Here is a 17,953-nt window from a genome sequence, read left to right on the forward strand (position 1 = left end):
TGAGTCAAACCCACATTTATTTTCTGTCTGCCAAACAAACAAGAAGCAAATTCTTAATTATGCTGTATAATGACACGATGTCAATTTCAATCAGAGTGAGTGCAGTTTTGCCTCTCGTTGAGACCAACCGCTGTGACCAGCTTCATTTAATGGTATTGTAGATTCCACAGTTGTCAGCATGTCAGTTACAAGTAACAAATAACACTTATTAATCACACCTACAAATGAATATTTAGGCATTTTTTGGCAAGATTGTTTAGAGCAAATATTACACTGAGTTATTTAAAAAGTGATATCTGATTTGAATCATTTGAAACAAACAAATTCATTTGATGTGTCGTCCAATTACGTCATGACATCATGACACTGTTTAAGATATACTCTCAGCGCAATAAATTGTACAAACACGGATTCTCAACATTAGCAGTGTTGCCCTCAGTTGGTCACTCGCAAAGTTGGAGAAGTAGTTTTTGAATTGATGAAAAAAGAGTTTGAAAGACGGGTTCACATCCTGCCTTACGTTTGCACCTGTGAACACCTGAATAATCGCTGCAAGAAGTGGGGTCGGATTGACGGTTTTATAAAGTTACAAAAATTGTCAGGTGCAGCCTCCCCTCTTCTTGCATGAGAGAAGCGTGTCGGAAGGGGCCTTCTGATGCTGTTGGACAATCCCACAAGCACCCAGTTTGAAGCATACTGGGCCCTTGGAGTCTATTGTAATCAACATGACTTTCACAGCTGAGCTCCTTTCTCTGTGGAAGTCAAAACTACCAACTTTCAGCTGCAGTCTTTCAAGGCATATTTGATAGTAAAAACAACCACTCTGAGACCTGACGTAGAACTAAATCAAATAAGATGATTACAACATCTTATCTCTCACAGAAGCCAAACCTTCATCAACAACACCATCCTCTTTCAGTGTCACACTTCACTATATGCTCACATAACGGGCAGGTCAAGGGCAACATCTCACGTGCACTGCTACATGTGACAAATGCACACTTGAATGGTTATTGCAGTGACAGATATGACACATCAGGCAGCGCCATCTGAAGACAAGGTCTTATGGCCAACGTTTTTGTGACACGTGTCTGATTCCGATGTCAATTGATTCCTGAGAGATCAGGATGGATGACTGAGCGCAGTGGTGAACAGGGAGGGAATCTAGCACCCAGCATTCTACAGTTTACACTCTTCATTCAGCGGGAGTCAAAAGAGTGTGAACATCTAAATAAAAGAATAACTTCACCACACAGTTACTATAAAAAGAAAGTATTACAATTATTCATACTGCAAACGGATGGATAGAGGGATGGAGAGCGTTATTGATGCAAATCCTGATATAATGTAGGAAAATATGGCATCAAAGACAGATTGCGTGACAGATTGTGACCAAATGTAATTCTGTAAGCAAGCAGGAGTGAGGCAAAGAGAGGAAAAGACACCGAAAGGAAGAGGAGGAAAGGGATAGACGCAAGGCTTCCCAGAGCCAGGGAGTATTTATAGATCAGATATAGTCACAGAACCTCTGCCTGGCAGCAGCAGTGTGCTCCTTGTTGCTCCTGCTGATGTCTCTGTACACATCAGACACAGCTTTGACTCAGTGGAGAACATCAGGAGAGGATTTGATGGTAATGGCAGAGTGGCAGGCTGGCGACCAACTCACTGAGTGAGATTCTGCATGAATGGAGCCAGATAGATATTGCTGGTTACACTTTACAATGCGATACCCAAAATGTGAGTTATTACTGGGGAAGGAGTGAGGAACAAATCAGGAACGACATAACTCTGAAGGACTGTAGTAGATATTGATGAGTTTCTGAACAGACAGGAATAAACAATATCATTGATAGATCATTAGGAAGGCTAATGATTAATCCACAAGTGTCTGTGGATCGGAGTAAGGACTTTCTTCATGAGTTGTCCCTGATTAATCAGCCAGTGACCGACACAGATGACTCATTAACGGTGTCGGTGTTCCTGATTTGGAGACTTTCTTGCTAATTTGAGCAACTTTTGGAGCTACTGCTGCTAGCTACTTTCATTGACTCATTTTAAAATCTAGCATGCTTTTGCTATTCGTTATCCAGTCGTTCCTGATTTGTTCCTCATTCGTTTCTTGGTAACTACTCATTAATTTGTGTATCATGTTGCAAAGTGTTGTCATATTGCTTATTCCCACAGGGGGGAAATGTTGGGGAACTCACCATTGTCATATTCATATTTTGGCTAAGTGTACCTTTGTTCTCCAAAAAAAAAGCAAACCAAAGCAATGTATAGATAGATAGATGTTTTCTGTTTGTATACGTTTTTCTCTTTGTCCCCTCTGTCTGTGTGTGTGTGTGTGTGTGTGCGCGCGTGCCAGCCCGTGTGAGAGTGCCGACCAGAAGCGCGCTTGGTTCACTCCTCCTGGATGCCGAGAGCGCACACAGAAACAGACACGGGAAAAACAACTTACATGGCTCTCTCTCTCTTTATTTTTATTTATGGCAAATCAATTATGACTTCTTAACGGTAGCATACTTGTAGCCATCTTACGTGAAGGCGTACAACAAAACCACTGTTTTCCCACGTAGAATCGCCAATATATCAGCTCTTTGCCACAGTTCCACATTCCGGCGCACGCGGGGAAAATGAAGGCGAAAAACCGTGACCAAAGCTTGTCGGACTCCAGAGAGCTGGACGGATCCTATGACCAGCTCACGGGTGAGTAAACCGGCGTCTGACACACCGGTGCATGTTGTACGATTGTCTGCAAAAAGAAAGATTCAATATGTTCGTCTGATAATCTAAGAGGAGCCCGGGTCCACCTAACTTCAGGTGGCTTTGGAATGTCTCAACCTGTTCGTCATTCATCTCATCGCCTAAGGAAAAACGACTAAATATGTTACATATATTGAGAGTTCATTTGTAGAGAAAGTTTACAGGCTAAGTTAAGTCTTTCTCATAGCTACTTAAATAACCAGCTTCCGGGGTAACACCATTTATTTTATTCATGTAGTTGCTTGTAGTGGAACATAAATGCTACTAGCCTTCTTTGGGTAAATAAATACATTTCATTTTTATTTATCCGAGGGGATAAAAGAGAGAATGGCGACGAGTTGAAAACAAATATATAATTGGAAAAAAATACACATTGAATCTTGTAATGTTATTGTTGCATGTCAGTGTGGTTGCATAATGTGGTGCGTAATGTTGGATGATATTTAAGACAACAATGTGATGTTTGCTGGTGCCGGCTCAGCTATGGGAGACCACCTTATTGTCGATGTCTCGGCTGTTGTGTAAAGCGCTGCGGGGCGGGCCGGTGGGTAACACCTGTCTGACCGAACTGATGATGCCCGAATTGTGGAGCAGATTCCTCTGCTTTGGTTTGTTATCACTTCTGACTCTCGTGTCGCTGTGAGTGTGCTATCCGCCGAAGTCTGGGTTTGTAGTTTTGAAAAAGAGCTGATGTGTCTGCAAGCACAGCAGACACCTGAGCCACACTCAATGCCATGTGGATTTTCAAACGGGGTCAATTTATGCGCACTTTCGTTTGTTGGCGTCAGCTCCGTGCATTGAATCAAAACGTGTCCCTGTATTGTGCTTTATTTCCCCTCGTGTGTTGTGTGTACTTGGTACTTGACACACACCAGTTTTATCGCGTTATAATGAAGCACTTCATTGAGTGGCAGCGAGCTTTCCTGCATATATACCTGCGCTTTGTATGTGCTCATGTGAGCTGAGCACTCTCTTGAGGTGTTTCCCTGTCACCACAGCCTCTCATTGTCACATTATAGCCCACAGCTCTCCCCTGCTTATGTGAGCGCCGTTTGTATGTTAATTGCCAGCTGTTTAGAGAAAATGCTTGCTTTAATGCCTGAACACATCTCAGGCCTGCAGAGGGAAACAGTGCCTGTCCAGACAGCTGTGTGCCTCTGGCTCCACGGGAACACTATAATCTCATTTGCACAAGTCCTCACATTAGCAGCTAAACAGCACTCTCTCCCAAATTGAATGGTTCCCAAATTAGGAAAAGATTGCAAGGTGTCTCAGTGAAACCATGTTTGTGTGTGTGTGTGTGTGTGTGTGCAACAGACCTTCAGTATGTGTGTATCTTGTGCTGGGTTTATCTTTGAATAGTTGTGCATGTGTGTGGGTATGTATGTGTGGGTGAGTTTCGGAGGCAGCAGCTTCACTTTTCTACAGTCCATTGTTGAAAGTCACAAAAAAGAAAAGAATTCAAATTTGTTCTGCCGAATTCTAAAACATCCATCAGGCTTTACTACTCAATATGGGAATTGTAAGTCATGTCGGCCAAACCACACAGTGTGCTGGCCGTCATGCCTGGACAAACACGGAGCCTTGCAGGGCTTCTAAGAGACTACACAACACACTTCAACACACTTCAGCACACTTCAGCAGCCGTGGAAGTTTACCTTTTGTCTCTGTAATCATTTGCAGATTAGTGTGCAACACACACCTGCGAATGAGATGCATTATGGGGGGGATTAGTAAATGTGACAGTGAAGGAGATGAAACTTTCTGTAATGTAAATCTAAACTCCTCAGAAGAATCATTATTTTGTCCTCGCTCTTTCCTCTTTCATCCCCTCTCTTCAGTCCGGCTTGTTGAAGTGGTCCCCTGTGTCTGACTGTCCACAAGAAGTCATATTGCTTTTTTAAATAGTTGAGCGAGGGGAGGGGGAGAGGGACCAAGTCATTCAGTGTGGCGGAGCAATTTACTTGTGGCATAGTTTTTAATGACTTTTTCAAAGCTTTGAATTGCATGGTTGATTAATCTTTGTAAGACGCTGTCAACTCGAAAACATACTTAGCCCCGATGGTTTGGATGGTTATTAAGGCTGGCTCTTACCAAGAACAGTCAGTGTAATGGAGAGGTGATGCAGCTAAATCGGTGGAGAAATATTTCTGGTCATAGGATTTTTCATATACACAGCTGCCCGCAAAGTGTGCGTGTGTGTGTGTGTGTGTGTGTGTGTGTGTGTGTGTGTGAGAGAGAGAGAGACAGAGAGAGAGAACAGGTGATTTTCTGCATAATTCCCACTAAAATGCAAAAGTATAGGCTGTAGGGTGATGTGAGTGCATGACTTGAGAGAATGGATTCTTAAATGGGTTCTCTTGTGTGGGAAGGACCGCTACAGGTGAGTCACTCTTATACTTACAGCGAGATAGTGTATGTGTGTGTGTGTGTGTGTGCGCTGAAAGCAAAGCTGACCTGTGTTGCTTCAAGGTAGTGTGGGTGGTCTCCTATCACCATTTGAGTGAAATGTAACCCTCTCGAAATAACTCCCTCTCAGCCTGCTACATTGTACTGTAAGTGCGCCCCACTGTGTGTGTGCATGTGCCGGAGTGTGTGGTAGCCTGGCGTTCCCCGTTGTGTTGAAGAGCACCGGCTGAGAGAGATGAGAGGTAATTATAGAAGCGTGGTGCAGTAATCTCCTCTTCCACCTCACAAGCCACACTCAAGAGAAATCATATCGCACACACACACACACACACACACACACACACACACACACACACACACACACACACACACACACACACACACAATGGCTTCTCTCTACATATGCATCTATTATCTCAACCTTGTCACGCTTCCTTCTCTTCGCTCAAGTCCAGAATACAACCCTTTGTTCTGTGAGGTAATAGTGTGCATCATCTCATGTTGGTGTTTTTAAATATATCATTACAACTTTTGAGGTATATTGTTTGGTTGCATTGTGGTCTTTGCTTTATCACGCCACTCTAACTTGATGTTCATTTATGGTTTGTTCTTTTTTTCCCTTCAAGCTCTGAAGGATCTGTCAAATCCAAACTTGCCAAACCCTTGTTTTCTTTACATCAATGTTTTTTTTACATCAATGGTCAATAGTTTAAGCATACATGAATTGCTGGAGTGCAGAGGGATAATCACCACCGCTTTAGTGAGAAATTTGTTCTCTGTTTAGAAGTAAAAGGATTAGTAAATAAACAGGAAATTCATTCAAAGTCATTTTCTAAAGCGAAAATGCCCAAAATGTTTTTAATTTAGTTTTTGTGAATTTTTGGTCGTTTCTTTCGTCTTCTTTAACAATAGTAAATTGAATATATTTGGGTGAGGTAACTGCGATTTACCATTTGTGAACATTTTACGGCCCCCTCGAAGTGTATGTGTATTCTTCGGTGAAATCTTGTACTCTTTGTTTTGTTTGGTGGTCAGCTCAAAAATGAGTATGAAGGAGTCCAGAAAATGGGGCATTCAAGTTTATTTGTAAATGTGTGCACGTAGTAAAGACGCACTCGGATAGAAGACAATATTGTGTACAAACACCTTCTTGTGTGTGTGTGTGTGTGTGTGTGTGTGTGTGTGTGTGTGTGTGTGTGTGTGTGTGTGTGTGTGTGTGTGATGTTCACTGTGGAGGATAAGTCGGGCAATGAAGTCATCTCTTAGATTAGCTGTATATCCATTTTGGCAAAGTGAGCTGATTGCCCAACTCTCAACAGTCAGCACAAATTACACACTAGTGCAGATTTACACACACACGCGCACACATACACATACACTTTATACCATAGACAAACGAGAAGTGACCTCTGGTTCTGCCGAGTGAAGCCATAAGGAAGTGTCTTAAAACTTGCATTGTCTATACTGACCAGCAGGGGGCGACTCCTCTGTTTGCAGAAAGAAGTTTAATTGTATGGAAGTCTGAGAAAATGACCCTACTTCTTACTTGATTTATTACCTCAGTAAACATTGTAAACATGAGTTTATGGTCTCAATCGCTAGTTTCAAGTCTTCTTCAATACAGCATGGTGCTTATTTAGTAAATTATGGTCCCTTTTTAGAGTTAAATAGCCCATAAAACGGAGTATGCTTCAGGGCGGGCTTACTGTGATTGACAGGTCGCTGCCGCTACCAGAGCCGTACACGACTACTCTACATCACTCCTCCGCATTCCAAATATAGTAACTTCTCTTCATTGGTTGCAAAAAAAAACCAACATGGCGACTGTGAAATTGCCGAACTCGAGGCCTCGAAACGACATTCCACAGACCGATGGTTGACGTCACAATGACTAAGTCCACTTCTTATATACAGTCCACGAGACAAACATTTGTTGTAGGTTTCCATTCAATTGTCAAGTGAAATTTATCGAGCTTTAGAAATGTTGCAAAACAGAAATGTGAATTGGGCACATTTCCATGAACTGGTTGAAGTGGAGCGAATAAACTAGGTTGGGAAGATTGGTCAGAAGTTGGCTAATGTCCATGTTTCCTCTTCTACTTCAAAATGTGCGTGATACTAATGGTAATGGCAACAAGGCCTTCAGTCATTACTTGAGGTGAAGTCTTACTTAACCTAACGTAACAAATATGTAGAATGTCCTCTATAGCTGACTTGTCTCACGCAGCAGCTCAGCTCTCGGCTCTCGGAGAGATGTTTACCCTTTGATGAATCTGGACAGTTCATTTCTCTCACACAAACACACACACAGCTCTTAATGAGCAATTTGAAAAGCTCTGGCATTAAGAGCCGTGCCAGAGAGAGAGGGTAGAGGTGTTTAAGGGAATGGCATTACTGTAGCTGGTCTGGAAGCAACGGGACACACACACACACACACACACACACACACCCCAACCTCCTGATTGATGCAGAGCCCCCATTGTGGAAATAATAATTTACAATTGCTAGATCAAAACGATTCCAGGGCTGAGATTGCTTTCATAATCGAGCCTGACAGAGGGAATTCAGCCTGGAGTCGCCTTCCCGGCATGACAGTATTTGCTGCAGCTAGAATCGTAATGGCCACTGGCACTAATTAAAATACTTGATTTAATGTGTCATCCGATGTGCCGTGACATGTGTGACATACACTGCCTCGTCAGGGATCCTCTCTGGGTTCCCGGGCCCGGGTTGCTTCTGGAAGTGCCAGGATTGCCGATGTGAAATGACTGGATTCCTACATGGAGGAAACTGCTTGGAGTGGTTCACTTAGGCTTATCTGTCACATTGGCTACATCATCGTGGGAAGGATAGAAGGAAATAATAAAGAAAGACGGGAAGGAAGGATGGAAGATGAGTTAGTTGGAAGACTGTATGTAGAAGGTGTTACCTATTATAAAAGCTCCTCTTGCCAATGCATCAGTGCAGTCTGACCTGTAATGATATAGGTGCTGCCGCCTGAGACCTGAGTTCTCTCTGACATTTAAATGTGTGCCTTTTTAAGGTAAAGTGGATGTTTGCATGTAGAAATAAAGGAGCTCACAGTATGTAATTGCCCATTTATTCTTCCCTCTCCTCTCCCTAATGTCTCCTACATTTCTAAATATTTTGACTGACAGTCCCCACTTAAGCTGCACTCTCTTTTTCCTCTCACTCTATCACACTCCTCCCCCTCACTCTGTCTTCACTCTCACAGATTAGATTACGTAACAATATCGTCAATATTTCTGAGTGTCTTCAGTGTCTCATTTTCCGTGCCCTTGTTCATCCCGCCTCTCCTCCTCTGCTCTCCCACTTTTGTCTGCCCCCCTATCGTTGACTTCACCTTTTAGCTTTCCCATTGTCCATCCTCGAACCAAACTGCCCCCCCCCCCCCCCCCCCCCCGACCCCTCTTGTGCCTCCCTCTTCTCCGACTCTTTCAGGCCCCAGTGGCCTAATGGGCCTGGAAGCCAGCGTCAATCCTAACCAGTTTTAATCTTTGACCGAATCTACGGAGGAGCGGGGAGATCGTTAATTAAAATAAGCCCTGCTCACCTCTCCCTTGTCCCCCCCCCCCCCCCCCCCACCCCTTCTCCTCTCCTTCTTATCCTTCTCTGTAAACACATTAATTTATAAAAGCCTGCAGGGAGGAGAGGAGGGGAGAGAATGAAGAACGAAGCAAAGGGAGATGGGAAGGCGGGAGGGAGGAGCAGAATTTGCCTAGGAAAAGTCGATGTACATCTGAGGATGAAGGAATAATGGGGCAGCGGGGAATGTAAATTGGAAGAAATATTTGATTCAGTGTTTAGCAAATGTACAATCATTTTTTTTCCCTCCCCGTCATCATCAATCTGATGCTTTTTCCTTGTCGGAGATATTCATCAACAAGCGGCTGATTGATCGAGTGACTCAAAGTGACTCAAAGTGTCTCTGAGTGTGACAGAGCCCCGTGTCATTCATTGTGTGTCTCTCTCTCGCGTTGCTGTACTGTCACTCACAACATCTGATCTGCATTACAGGATGATTTTCTGTCCATTAGCTCAGCCATTCTCCATCAGACTCATAGTAGCTCATCAGTATGGGGAAGAGGAGAGACCAGCAGATAGCCAAACAATGCTAATACAATGTAGGTCGCAACCCTGTTCCCCTTTCTTTGTGCACTTTGACTCATTTTGTATCTGTGTGTGTGTGTGTGTGTGTGTGTGTGGGTGTATGTAAGAAAGATTCCTTTGTCATCAGAGGTTATCAGGTTGCACGTCTCAGATTGGAGATGGGGGATCACTGGGTGTGCGTGTGTTGTGTGGGGGAAGCTGTAAACATTTGTGTAGAGGATGTCTGAAGGGCACACGTGACTGCCATCGAAATGATGCCTGCAGAAGTGTGCGCGGCAATCTTTCTCATTGTTCTTTTACTCATTTAAGTGGTGCACGTGTGAAAAATTGACTTTTAACAAAAGATGCTGCGTACGAATGATTTTTAAGAATTTGTTGCCTTCCCCTTCATCGTGTGTGTGTGTGTGAGAAAAGTAGAGAAGGCACAACGAACATTTACCTCGCATGACTGATCAGCTGGTTCTACTGTCACTGTCTTCTCAGATATTCCCATAACGTGCAAATGTTTGTGTTGGTTTCCAGACAGCATGAAACATGGCCAATAGTTAAACTTACCCAATTAAAATATATTCCTGACGACCTCTCCATTTTTTCTCTTGTAGATGGATTAGATGGCCAAGGCAACAATTACAGCTATGCATGACCTATAGCGCTAACATCTGATGAAACTACTACTGTTTATACGCTCCAAACCAGTTGAAACGCGTCTGATTCGCATTTATTCTTTTGCCACATTTCAAAGGTTTGCTTGACAATTGAATGGAAGCATGGCTAAGGAGTGACTGTAATTTAGTTGTGAACAGGCCTGCTGAGGACATTTACTCTATTCACTGAAGGTTCTTCAGTAACAACTTCACTGTGATTGACAGCACAGCAGAGAGTGATAAGGAGGTGGAGGTGATTAGAGAGAGCCTGAGGTTTGCTCTTGTCGAAATCAAAATCTCTCTCACACACACACACACACACACACAGGGTTTTGGCCTGAGGGATGACAGCGCAGGAGAAGACTGCAGCCGGTCTTACAATCAATCAGTTAGCTCTGACAAAACTTTGGACAAGGTCTAGTCAATAACACACAGGCGTGCACATTCACACGAACACACATGCATATACACACATGCGCGTGCACAGTCGGAGAGGCAAGCACAGAGGGCAACGCCTAGTCAATATCTGTCAGTTAGACTACCAGTCAGAATAAACTGAACACTGCTCAATGGACAGAGTGAGTAACTGTTAGCCCAATCAAGCTCTGTTAAATGGAGAATGACAGTTTCTATTCATTCTCATGCCATATGAGTCTAAACGGTCAGGGGTGTTTTACCTGGACTGTAGATACTGAACTAACTGAGGGTAACATGTTACATTTTTCTGTTGTGATTTGAAGGAAAGATTGAGATTTAATGGTAAAGATCAGCTTTTAAGTTTACTTTACAAGTCAACCCCCAAAATCCAATTAAAATATGACTTCTCGTGGGCTCCTTTATCAAAACAAACATCGACATCCATCAAACACAGTCTGCCACGATCAGTTTCTGCTGTAAAATGTGTGGAGAAGTTAAACAAATGATACAAGTAGACGACATGCTAGACGGAGAGAATCTAATTTGAATTTCCTATCAATACTAAGAATCTTAAAATCTATGCTCGTGTCGTCAGACAACATATTGTATTATTGTCCAGCATCATTAGCTCGCTGACGGGCCTAGCTGCCCTTGCTCTGTCCCCCAAAATGGCTGCCTTCATCATTGCTCCTCTGTCAGCCTGGGGCCAGGTTGTCAGAGGGGACACTTCCAGACAACTCGGTCTTTATCTCTCCCAGGAGAGTTGCTGAAGTCAGCCAAATCCGCAACCAGCTAAATATGCAACGTGGGACAAGGTAGAAGGAACCAGGACCGATAGCATTTGGAGGCTGCAATATGGTTCAAGGTATTACAATTGTGTGAGAGAGGGTATTGTCAAATGTTGAAATGCTGAGCTGGGGACTTTGCGTTCAGCTTCACTGAGCTTTTCCATTGTCTCTTGACTCGGCTGGACTTCCCCTAGGCAGCCGCGCCAAACTGCACACTTGTAAATACACGGACTTTAGAAGTCCAACAACATATTTGTGTACTTGAAAATCCATTTGGTTTAATCATCTCCACTGCACACTGCTCGCTCTGGATGTTTGCTTGCTGGCTGTGGGGCTTGAAAATTCTATTCCCCCCCGCTATCTCCCTCTGGCACTGGTAAACCGATTACTCACACAGCAACCTGACGTTCCATAAGTGCTTCTCCCCAGGCACCACGGCCTGGCACAAGAATTCCATAAGAGTTAATGGAGTCACTCTAATCAGCAAGTGCAAAAACACGCACAGAATAAGACTCGCACACAGGCAGGTTTGATTGATTGGTGGAGTGACAGTCATGACGGCAAAGGGATCATTATCGACCTGGAGTAGAGCAACAGCCACTGACATTGCCATCAAAGGTGGACCAGAGCTTAATGTCAGAGAGAGAGAGAGAGAGAGCTGCCGAAAGAGCCTAACTTAACTTTCAGTTATGTATTTGTATTTTTCCTTTCACCAAAAATAATCAATCATGTTACTTAACCGAGAAGCCGTTCCTTCCAGTTATCCAGATAGGTTTGACTTTGGAGTTGGTGACCAACGTTAGCTAATAGCTTGTAAGTCGAGACTCCAACGGCATCACACACAACAATTTAAAATTGACAATAGTGCTTGCTTAGTTCATACTATACATTTAATGATCTTATTACAAGAATGTTTTTGAATGTGTGGGATGCTCAGGACATTTTCTTTTTTGCGATATGGCAATAAGTCTTTGAGTCCTAAGGCATCACCTGACCTGCAATTCCATCTGTAGCCACCAAACCCGTCTCACAGTGCTGGGCTGTTCTCAGCGGCCTGCCGGTCCGGGTTGTCCGACTTCCTGACAGCGTGGTCTTTATGTCTCCTCTGGAGGAACGCTTAAGTCAGCCCAATGCTCAAACTGCTTTAGGTAATTACATTTTTTCCCTAACATTTGAGAAAATGTTAGGAGCTTAAAGTGGACAGGTGGAGATATATACAGGATCAACTCAGAGGGACTGAGTTACTTTTATATTTATAAAACGCATAAAAGATAAAAGCTGACTGAAAATGCTTTCTCTGTATTAGATTTGTTTGTAAAATCAAGTCAATGCATCACGCATGACCAAGCGTGATATTGAACAGTGACTCATACCTCCACAGAGCAGCACTGTAAATAATATTGCATGTAACTATAAAGGCCGTAGTAAAAATGTACTTGAAGGAAGCCATAGAGCATCTGTCTGAAGGTTGTTGTTTCCCAACCACAAGATGTTTCCTTCTGAGAGTGAATTAAGAAAACGAGGTGTGCACGTTCTGATGCACATTCACAGAAAGTCGTTAAGAGGAGTAACGATTATTAATGAGGCCAGTATACAACCCATGCACTGAAATATGGGCCTGTTTGTTTCCTTACTGCGTGATCACGACTGAGAGACGCTCTGCTGGATTCTGGCATCAAAGGAGACTTTACGGTGAATAATGGCGCTCCTGACTCACTGAGCAGGTTGAGCACCATTTGGGGATTGAACCAGTTAATTACAGTTTCACTTTTGTGAGTTATGTGAGTTATATGCCTAGATAGCTATCACATGCTAATCATATTCATCACTGTAGCTATAATTATGTATAATAAATAACTGCCCAAAGGCAAAAAATGATACTTGGCTATAAGGTCTAGTTACTGTGCTCTCTAAAACCTGGTGTCTGTACTCAACCCAAGATTTTAGGTTTGTTGATTTTAAGTTTATGTTACCATTCTGTAACATGCCTCTTTGATTAACAGACTGTGTGTTTTTGCAAACCGATGGATGAGACTTCTCTGGTAAAAGAATCGACCTCATACTTTGATCAATATCACATCACAAGTTTGAGCTAATCAATTTAAGAAGCAATCTATTTTTGGAGCAATATGCTTGTGAAAGCTCTGCAGAAGTAAGAAGGCCACACCTGTTGTTTTAATGTGTCGCCTACGTAATAAATACTGTAGATGTCTAATGGTATGCTTATGCTGCTCATCTACACTTTTTTAATTAAGTTGTAGCTACAAGTTGTAAACATGAATGAGGCTGCTACTCAGAGCTGTGGTGTTTCAGCCAACAAAAGGTTGTTACAGAGCTCAGATCTTCAGAACAGGGAAACATCTTGGTTGCTGTGTGTGCTTTTGTGAATGTGTTGAAGTGTTTGTGGGAGTGTCTGTGCAGTACAGTTCCACCGCGTTGATATTCCTGAGTAGATCTTCACATTAGGGAGTCATTAGAGTTTGCCAAGCGAGAGGCAGAGGTCTATTGTAGATTCCTCTCACTTCTTCTCTCACCTTCACTTTTCACCCTCCTTATTTCTTCTCTTCTACATGCCACACTTTTATCAATGAGAGTCGGTACCAGTTTTAAAGTTTTCCGACTTAACCCGCTCCTCTTCTCCTCGGAGGTGGAAAAGATGATTAAGGTGGATGTAAAATGAATAGTTTCAGCCCCAGCTCTCATGCCTCGGTGGGCTCACTAGATGTGAGTGCACTGTTCACAGTAATGGAAAAATAATGTGTGTGTATATATGCATGTATCTTTGTGTGTATGTGTGTAGGGGTCATTTGTCACTAAGGGAGATCTATTATTGTTCACATTAGCCCTTTAGCTCAGTATGGTCGACAGGGTCAACACGGATTAAGGTTAAAGAAGCAAAAAAAAGATCTTTCTGCCTGTCAGATGTTATCTGTCAGAGATGAGTCAGTCAGAGAAAATAACAACTTAAGGTAAATAATGTAAGTAAATAATGCCCTTCAGGCATTGTGCTATGAAGTGACTTTTACAGTACAAGCCGGCCATCTGGGGTATTTCCATGGTGAAAAATTTCTAATGCAATAAGCTGCCCTTTATTCATTTATCAGTTATGCATTTTTAACATTTCAGGCTGTTAATAGTGGAGAGCGCCAATGGGAGAAATCTGCAAAAACAATCACAGACTAACATCATTGAGATTGTCAAGTTTGCTGAATGACCTCGTCATGTCGCAGGAGCACTATATTGGCTGTGCGGTGCATTATTGTGAATAACTGACTTATTACGACACATTGAAAAGACATTGGCTTATTTTCCCCTTTTGAATGTGTGTTTAATTTGTAATTCCTGCGCTTTTGTTTAAAAATCTTGAGTTTAGTGAGAAGAACATCAAAGGTGTGTGTGTGTGTGTGTGTGTAAATGAGAGATAGAGAGAGGACCACAGAAGTCATCTCTAGCGGCCCTCTCAGTTGTCCCTCTCTGTTATATGGCTTGTGAACAGAGAGTCGCTTTGGTCTCGGATCCTTTTTTCTCTGAACTTCTCCCATTTCTATCAAAGACTTCCAGAATAAAACATCTAACATGCAGTTAAATGTGATCAGGGCAAGCAGCCAGACAAAAACACACGCCACTACTCAAACACACAATTTAATAAGCTCAGATACAACCCTGTAGGTCAATTGTGGGACGAAAATGAAATAACTTAAAAACTTGGACGGCACCGTTATCATCTGGTCTCCTATCTCGTGTTTCTTTTAAAAAATGATTTAACAGGCTTCCCAGGCAGGGAAACCAAGTCAAAGTTGTACAGACTAATGCAGCATCCATTTAGTGAGTATTAGTTTCCAGCTTTCAATCAAGTGAGACACAGCGCGAACACACACACACACACACACACACACACACACACACACACACACACACACACACACACACACACACAGACACACACACACACACACACACACTGGAGGTGAGACTGATGCCTGTTGATCTGTTGATTCAGAACTATAATACTACAGCTGCTCTCTGTCAGCACCTCCAAGCAGCTAGAAAAGAACCTCTGTCACCACTCGCCTGCCTCTTAGTCCACCTTTGTCAGCATAATGCTTGTGGGAATTATTTTTAGCACCTCTTTCATTCTGTCCTTGGATGAAATGCATTATTATTACCCAGGCTGAAAGGAGGGGATGGGGTTCATCATGTGCAACACACCAATAGCCTCCACACATCAAAGCCTGTTGACTTTGACCAGTTTCCTGCAAACCTGCAGCGCAGTGAATCAATGATGGACGATTTACTTTACACACTACATCTGAAAGCTAATGATAACTTTAGGAATATTACATGTTATTGGTAGAATTGTCAGTTGTTTTCTCCTTAATGTTCTTCTTTCTCCCACACAAAGGCGAACAGTGATGTATGTGTCCGTTGATCCCTGGGTTGATTTGGGGGATTTAGAGACAACTAGATGACGTCAACGTGCGTTTATGACCCTCCGCCATTGTTAACGGCTAGCTTACATTGATGTGTGTGCAGCCACTTTCAGTCTCAGAAATGACTGCATGTGTTATACACCGTGCTAGACCTGCAACAGAGGGAATCTGTGCGCCTTCCTGTTCCTCGGTTTCTCCATCTCCTGCTTTGTGTTTAAATGGAGACAGTAACAGAGGGAAAGGCACACTAAGGAAAGCCTGCAACATATTGTGTGTGTGTGTGTATGTGTGTGTGTGTGGGTGGTATGCCTTCAACAGAGACGGGAAGAGAAAAACAGACAGGTGTGTGTTCCTCTTTCACGAGTCTGCTTCTCCATACTTTGCTGTTACAGCAGCAGAGATGAATTGGTCTCTCTATGTCTCCGTTTCCTACCGGCTCTTTAAACAATCCTCTGCACTGCTCTTCACTTAGCTTTGAGTTAGACAGGCGGTCTAAAGATAGACTGGAACAATGAGGACTGCACTGCTGCTCTGCTCTAATAAGCAATGATTGGTACTTTGTGTTTTTTTTTTTTAAAGACTCAAACTTTGAAATAATAAGAGCTGATGTATATCATTACTATGTATAATTAAGTGTAGCCTCAGTATTGTACAATTTGAGAATTGTTATTTTATGATTTATCACTATAATATGTGACCTCTTCATACAATTAACACGTTAATTACCCTGGCATCTCTCCCAGGAAAACTTGGAAAACGTATGTGGCACAAAAGAGGCTGATGCCTTTCATGTGTTATGCAGCATTAATATTTTTTTTCTTTCTGTAATAAATACAAGATACAAGTTAGCATGAGCAGTGATAGTCAAAAAAAGGAGGTAATATGTTGAAGCGGTCTTTGGAAGGTGCAAAAACACCTCAGCAATGAAAGGCAGGCTCTCATACATTGGCACTCATAGTGTGTGGGTGTGCGCGCGTACAGCAGGAAATCGATGGAAGGTTTGGCAGCCACTCTTGCCGTCCTGATGGCGTGCGTGAGAGATTGAGTAAGGGAAGAGAGGAATAGAGAGATGCTGGTCAGAGCTCTCTTCTGGCACAAAAATGAAATGATGTGTCTCAAGGATTTGAGGATCCTCGGTAATGCTGATGACACCTTTTGTCTCTCATTTGTTAGTCAAAGTGCATGCCGTCTTGGCTCAGTAGTAAATCCTCCTCCCCTCTTCCTCCCTTCTCTTCTGACATCCCTCTTCTCTCTGCTGAATTTGCGACCTGCATTGTGGCAGTGATGACAGGAATGCTACGACAATAATCCCTTCGCCTCTGTTCTGCTCCTCACCTCTTTTATCAACGCACCTCCCTCAGCCAGCTCAGCAAAGGCTGTTTTCTGTCACAAGAAGACAGCTGCTGTGTCAGAGTGTCAAAGTATAGGTTTCCACTCCACTCAAGTGGGAGCACTTACAGATTGTATTATGGATGATACGCTCTAGTGCACTCAGAGATACTACGTTGTACGCGCGCATAAGCGCATGCAGAAATACAGAGATCATTTTTGCAGGTAACATTTTACGGTCACCTCGAACAATTTATGCGTCTCCGGCATCAACGCCTCCCCTCTACTCAGCCAGAGAGTTCACCTTTATTGTCCTGAAAACACAAATCACCTTTTACGATGGTTGTTTAACAGCAATAATGCATGCACGTCCACCCTAGCTGTAATTACCACCTGGCACCTTCACGAGGTCATTGTGGAAAACAAATGAAGCGAGGGGAGTTTTCACTTCGGTGGAAATCTTTGTCACATGGCTAAGTTGAACTTCATTGTACTTTCCTTTTACCTTTTGCAGCCAAAGCTGTTTCTCTGGAATGCGCTGCTCAGTTCTTAACAGGCCAGTGCTCGTTCTCCTTCTAGGTGTGACTCATATGTGAATTGTTTCTTACAAATGGGGACTTTATTTTTTTTTCTGTCTGTGTCTTTCTGACCTTGCTAAAGTTTGGCATTTTGAGTATAGCACATAGAAAGTTATAGACAGATGGGAAATATGTGGTTAATCGCACCGGTTAATGGCCCAGCATGAAATCTCAAACACTCGCCCACACGAACACATACACACAGACATGTGCGTGGACACATACAAGCATATTCTGTCTTATAAAACAGTGACATTTATCTGCCGCTCACCTCCCCCCCCCCCCCCCCCCTCTCTTCCCCATCCTCTCCTCTCCACTCATCTCTTCTCCTCCTCCTGCTCCCATTCAGCTGCGTCCTGATGGGGGAGCCTGTTTGTCTTATCGCCCTCCGCCAGCTGTGGTTCGGATCAGGCATCTAGGGGTCTCTCCTTCCCTCAGCTCACCCCACACTGAAATAAAAGGGG

The 17,953-nt window shown here is 43.1% G+C and overlaps 1 protein-coding gene across 3 annotated transcripts in view; it reads left to right on the top strand.

The window, feature by feature from the left end:
* The first annotated feature begins 2,633 nt into the window (after nt 1-2,633).
* The window catches only part of LOC142932865 (A-type potassium channel modulatory protein KCNIP2), an 81,846-nt gene continuing 66,526 nt past the window's right edge, over nt 2,634-17,953 (top strand). For 2 of the 3 annotated variants that reach the window (XM_076076955.1, XM_076076956.1), the window contains exon 1: nt 2,634-2,706. In XM_076076955.1, the coding sequence (XP_075933070.1) occupies nt 2,634-2,706 (73 nt within the window). Of the gene's footprint in view, nt 2,711-17,953 lie in introns of all 3 variants that reach the window. The other variant, XM_076076954.1, reaches the window with a different exon arrangement.

The sequence above is a fragment of the Anarhichas minor genome, unplaced genomic scaffold, assembly GCF_050575085.1.
Source record: "Anarhichas minor isolate MPS153535 unplaced genomic scaffold, ASM5057508v1 ptg000058l, whole genome shotgun sequence".
NCBI lineage: Eukaryota > Metazoa > Chordata > Actinopteri > Perciformes > Anarhichadidae > Anarhichas > Anarhichas minor.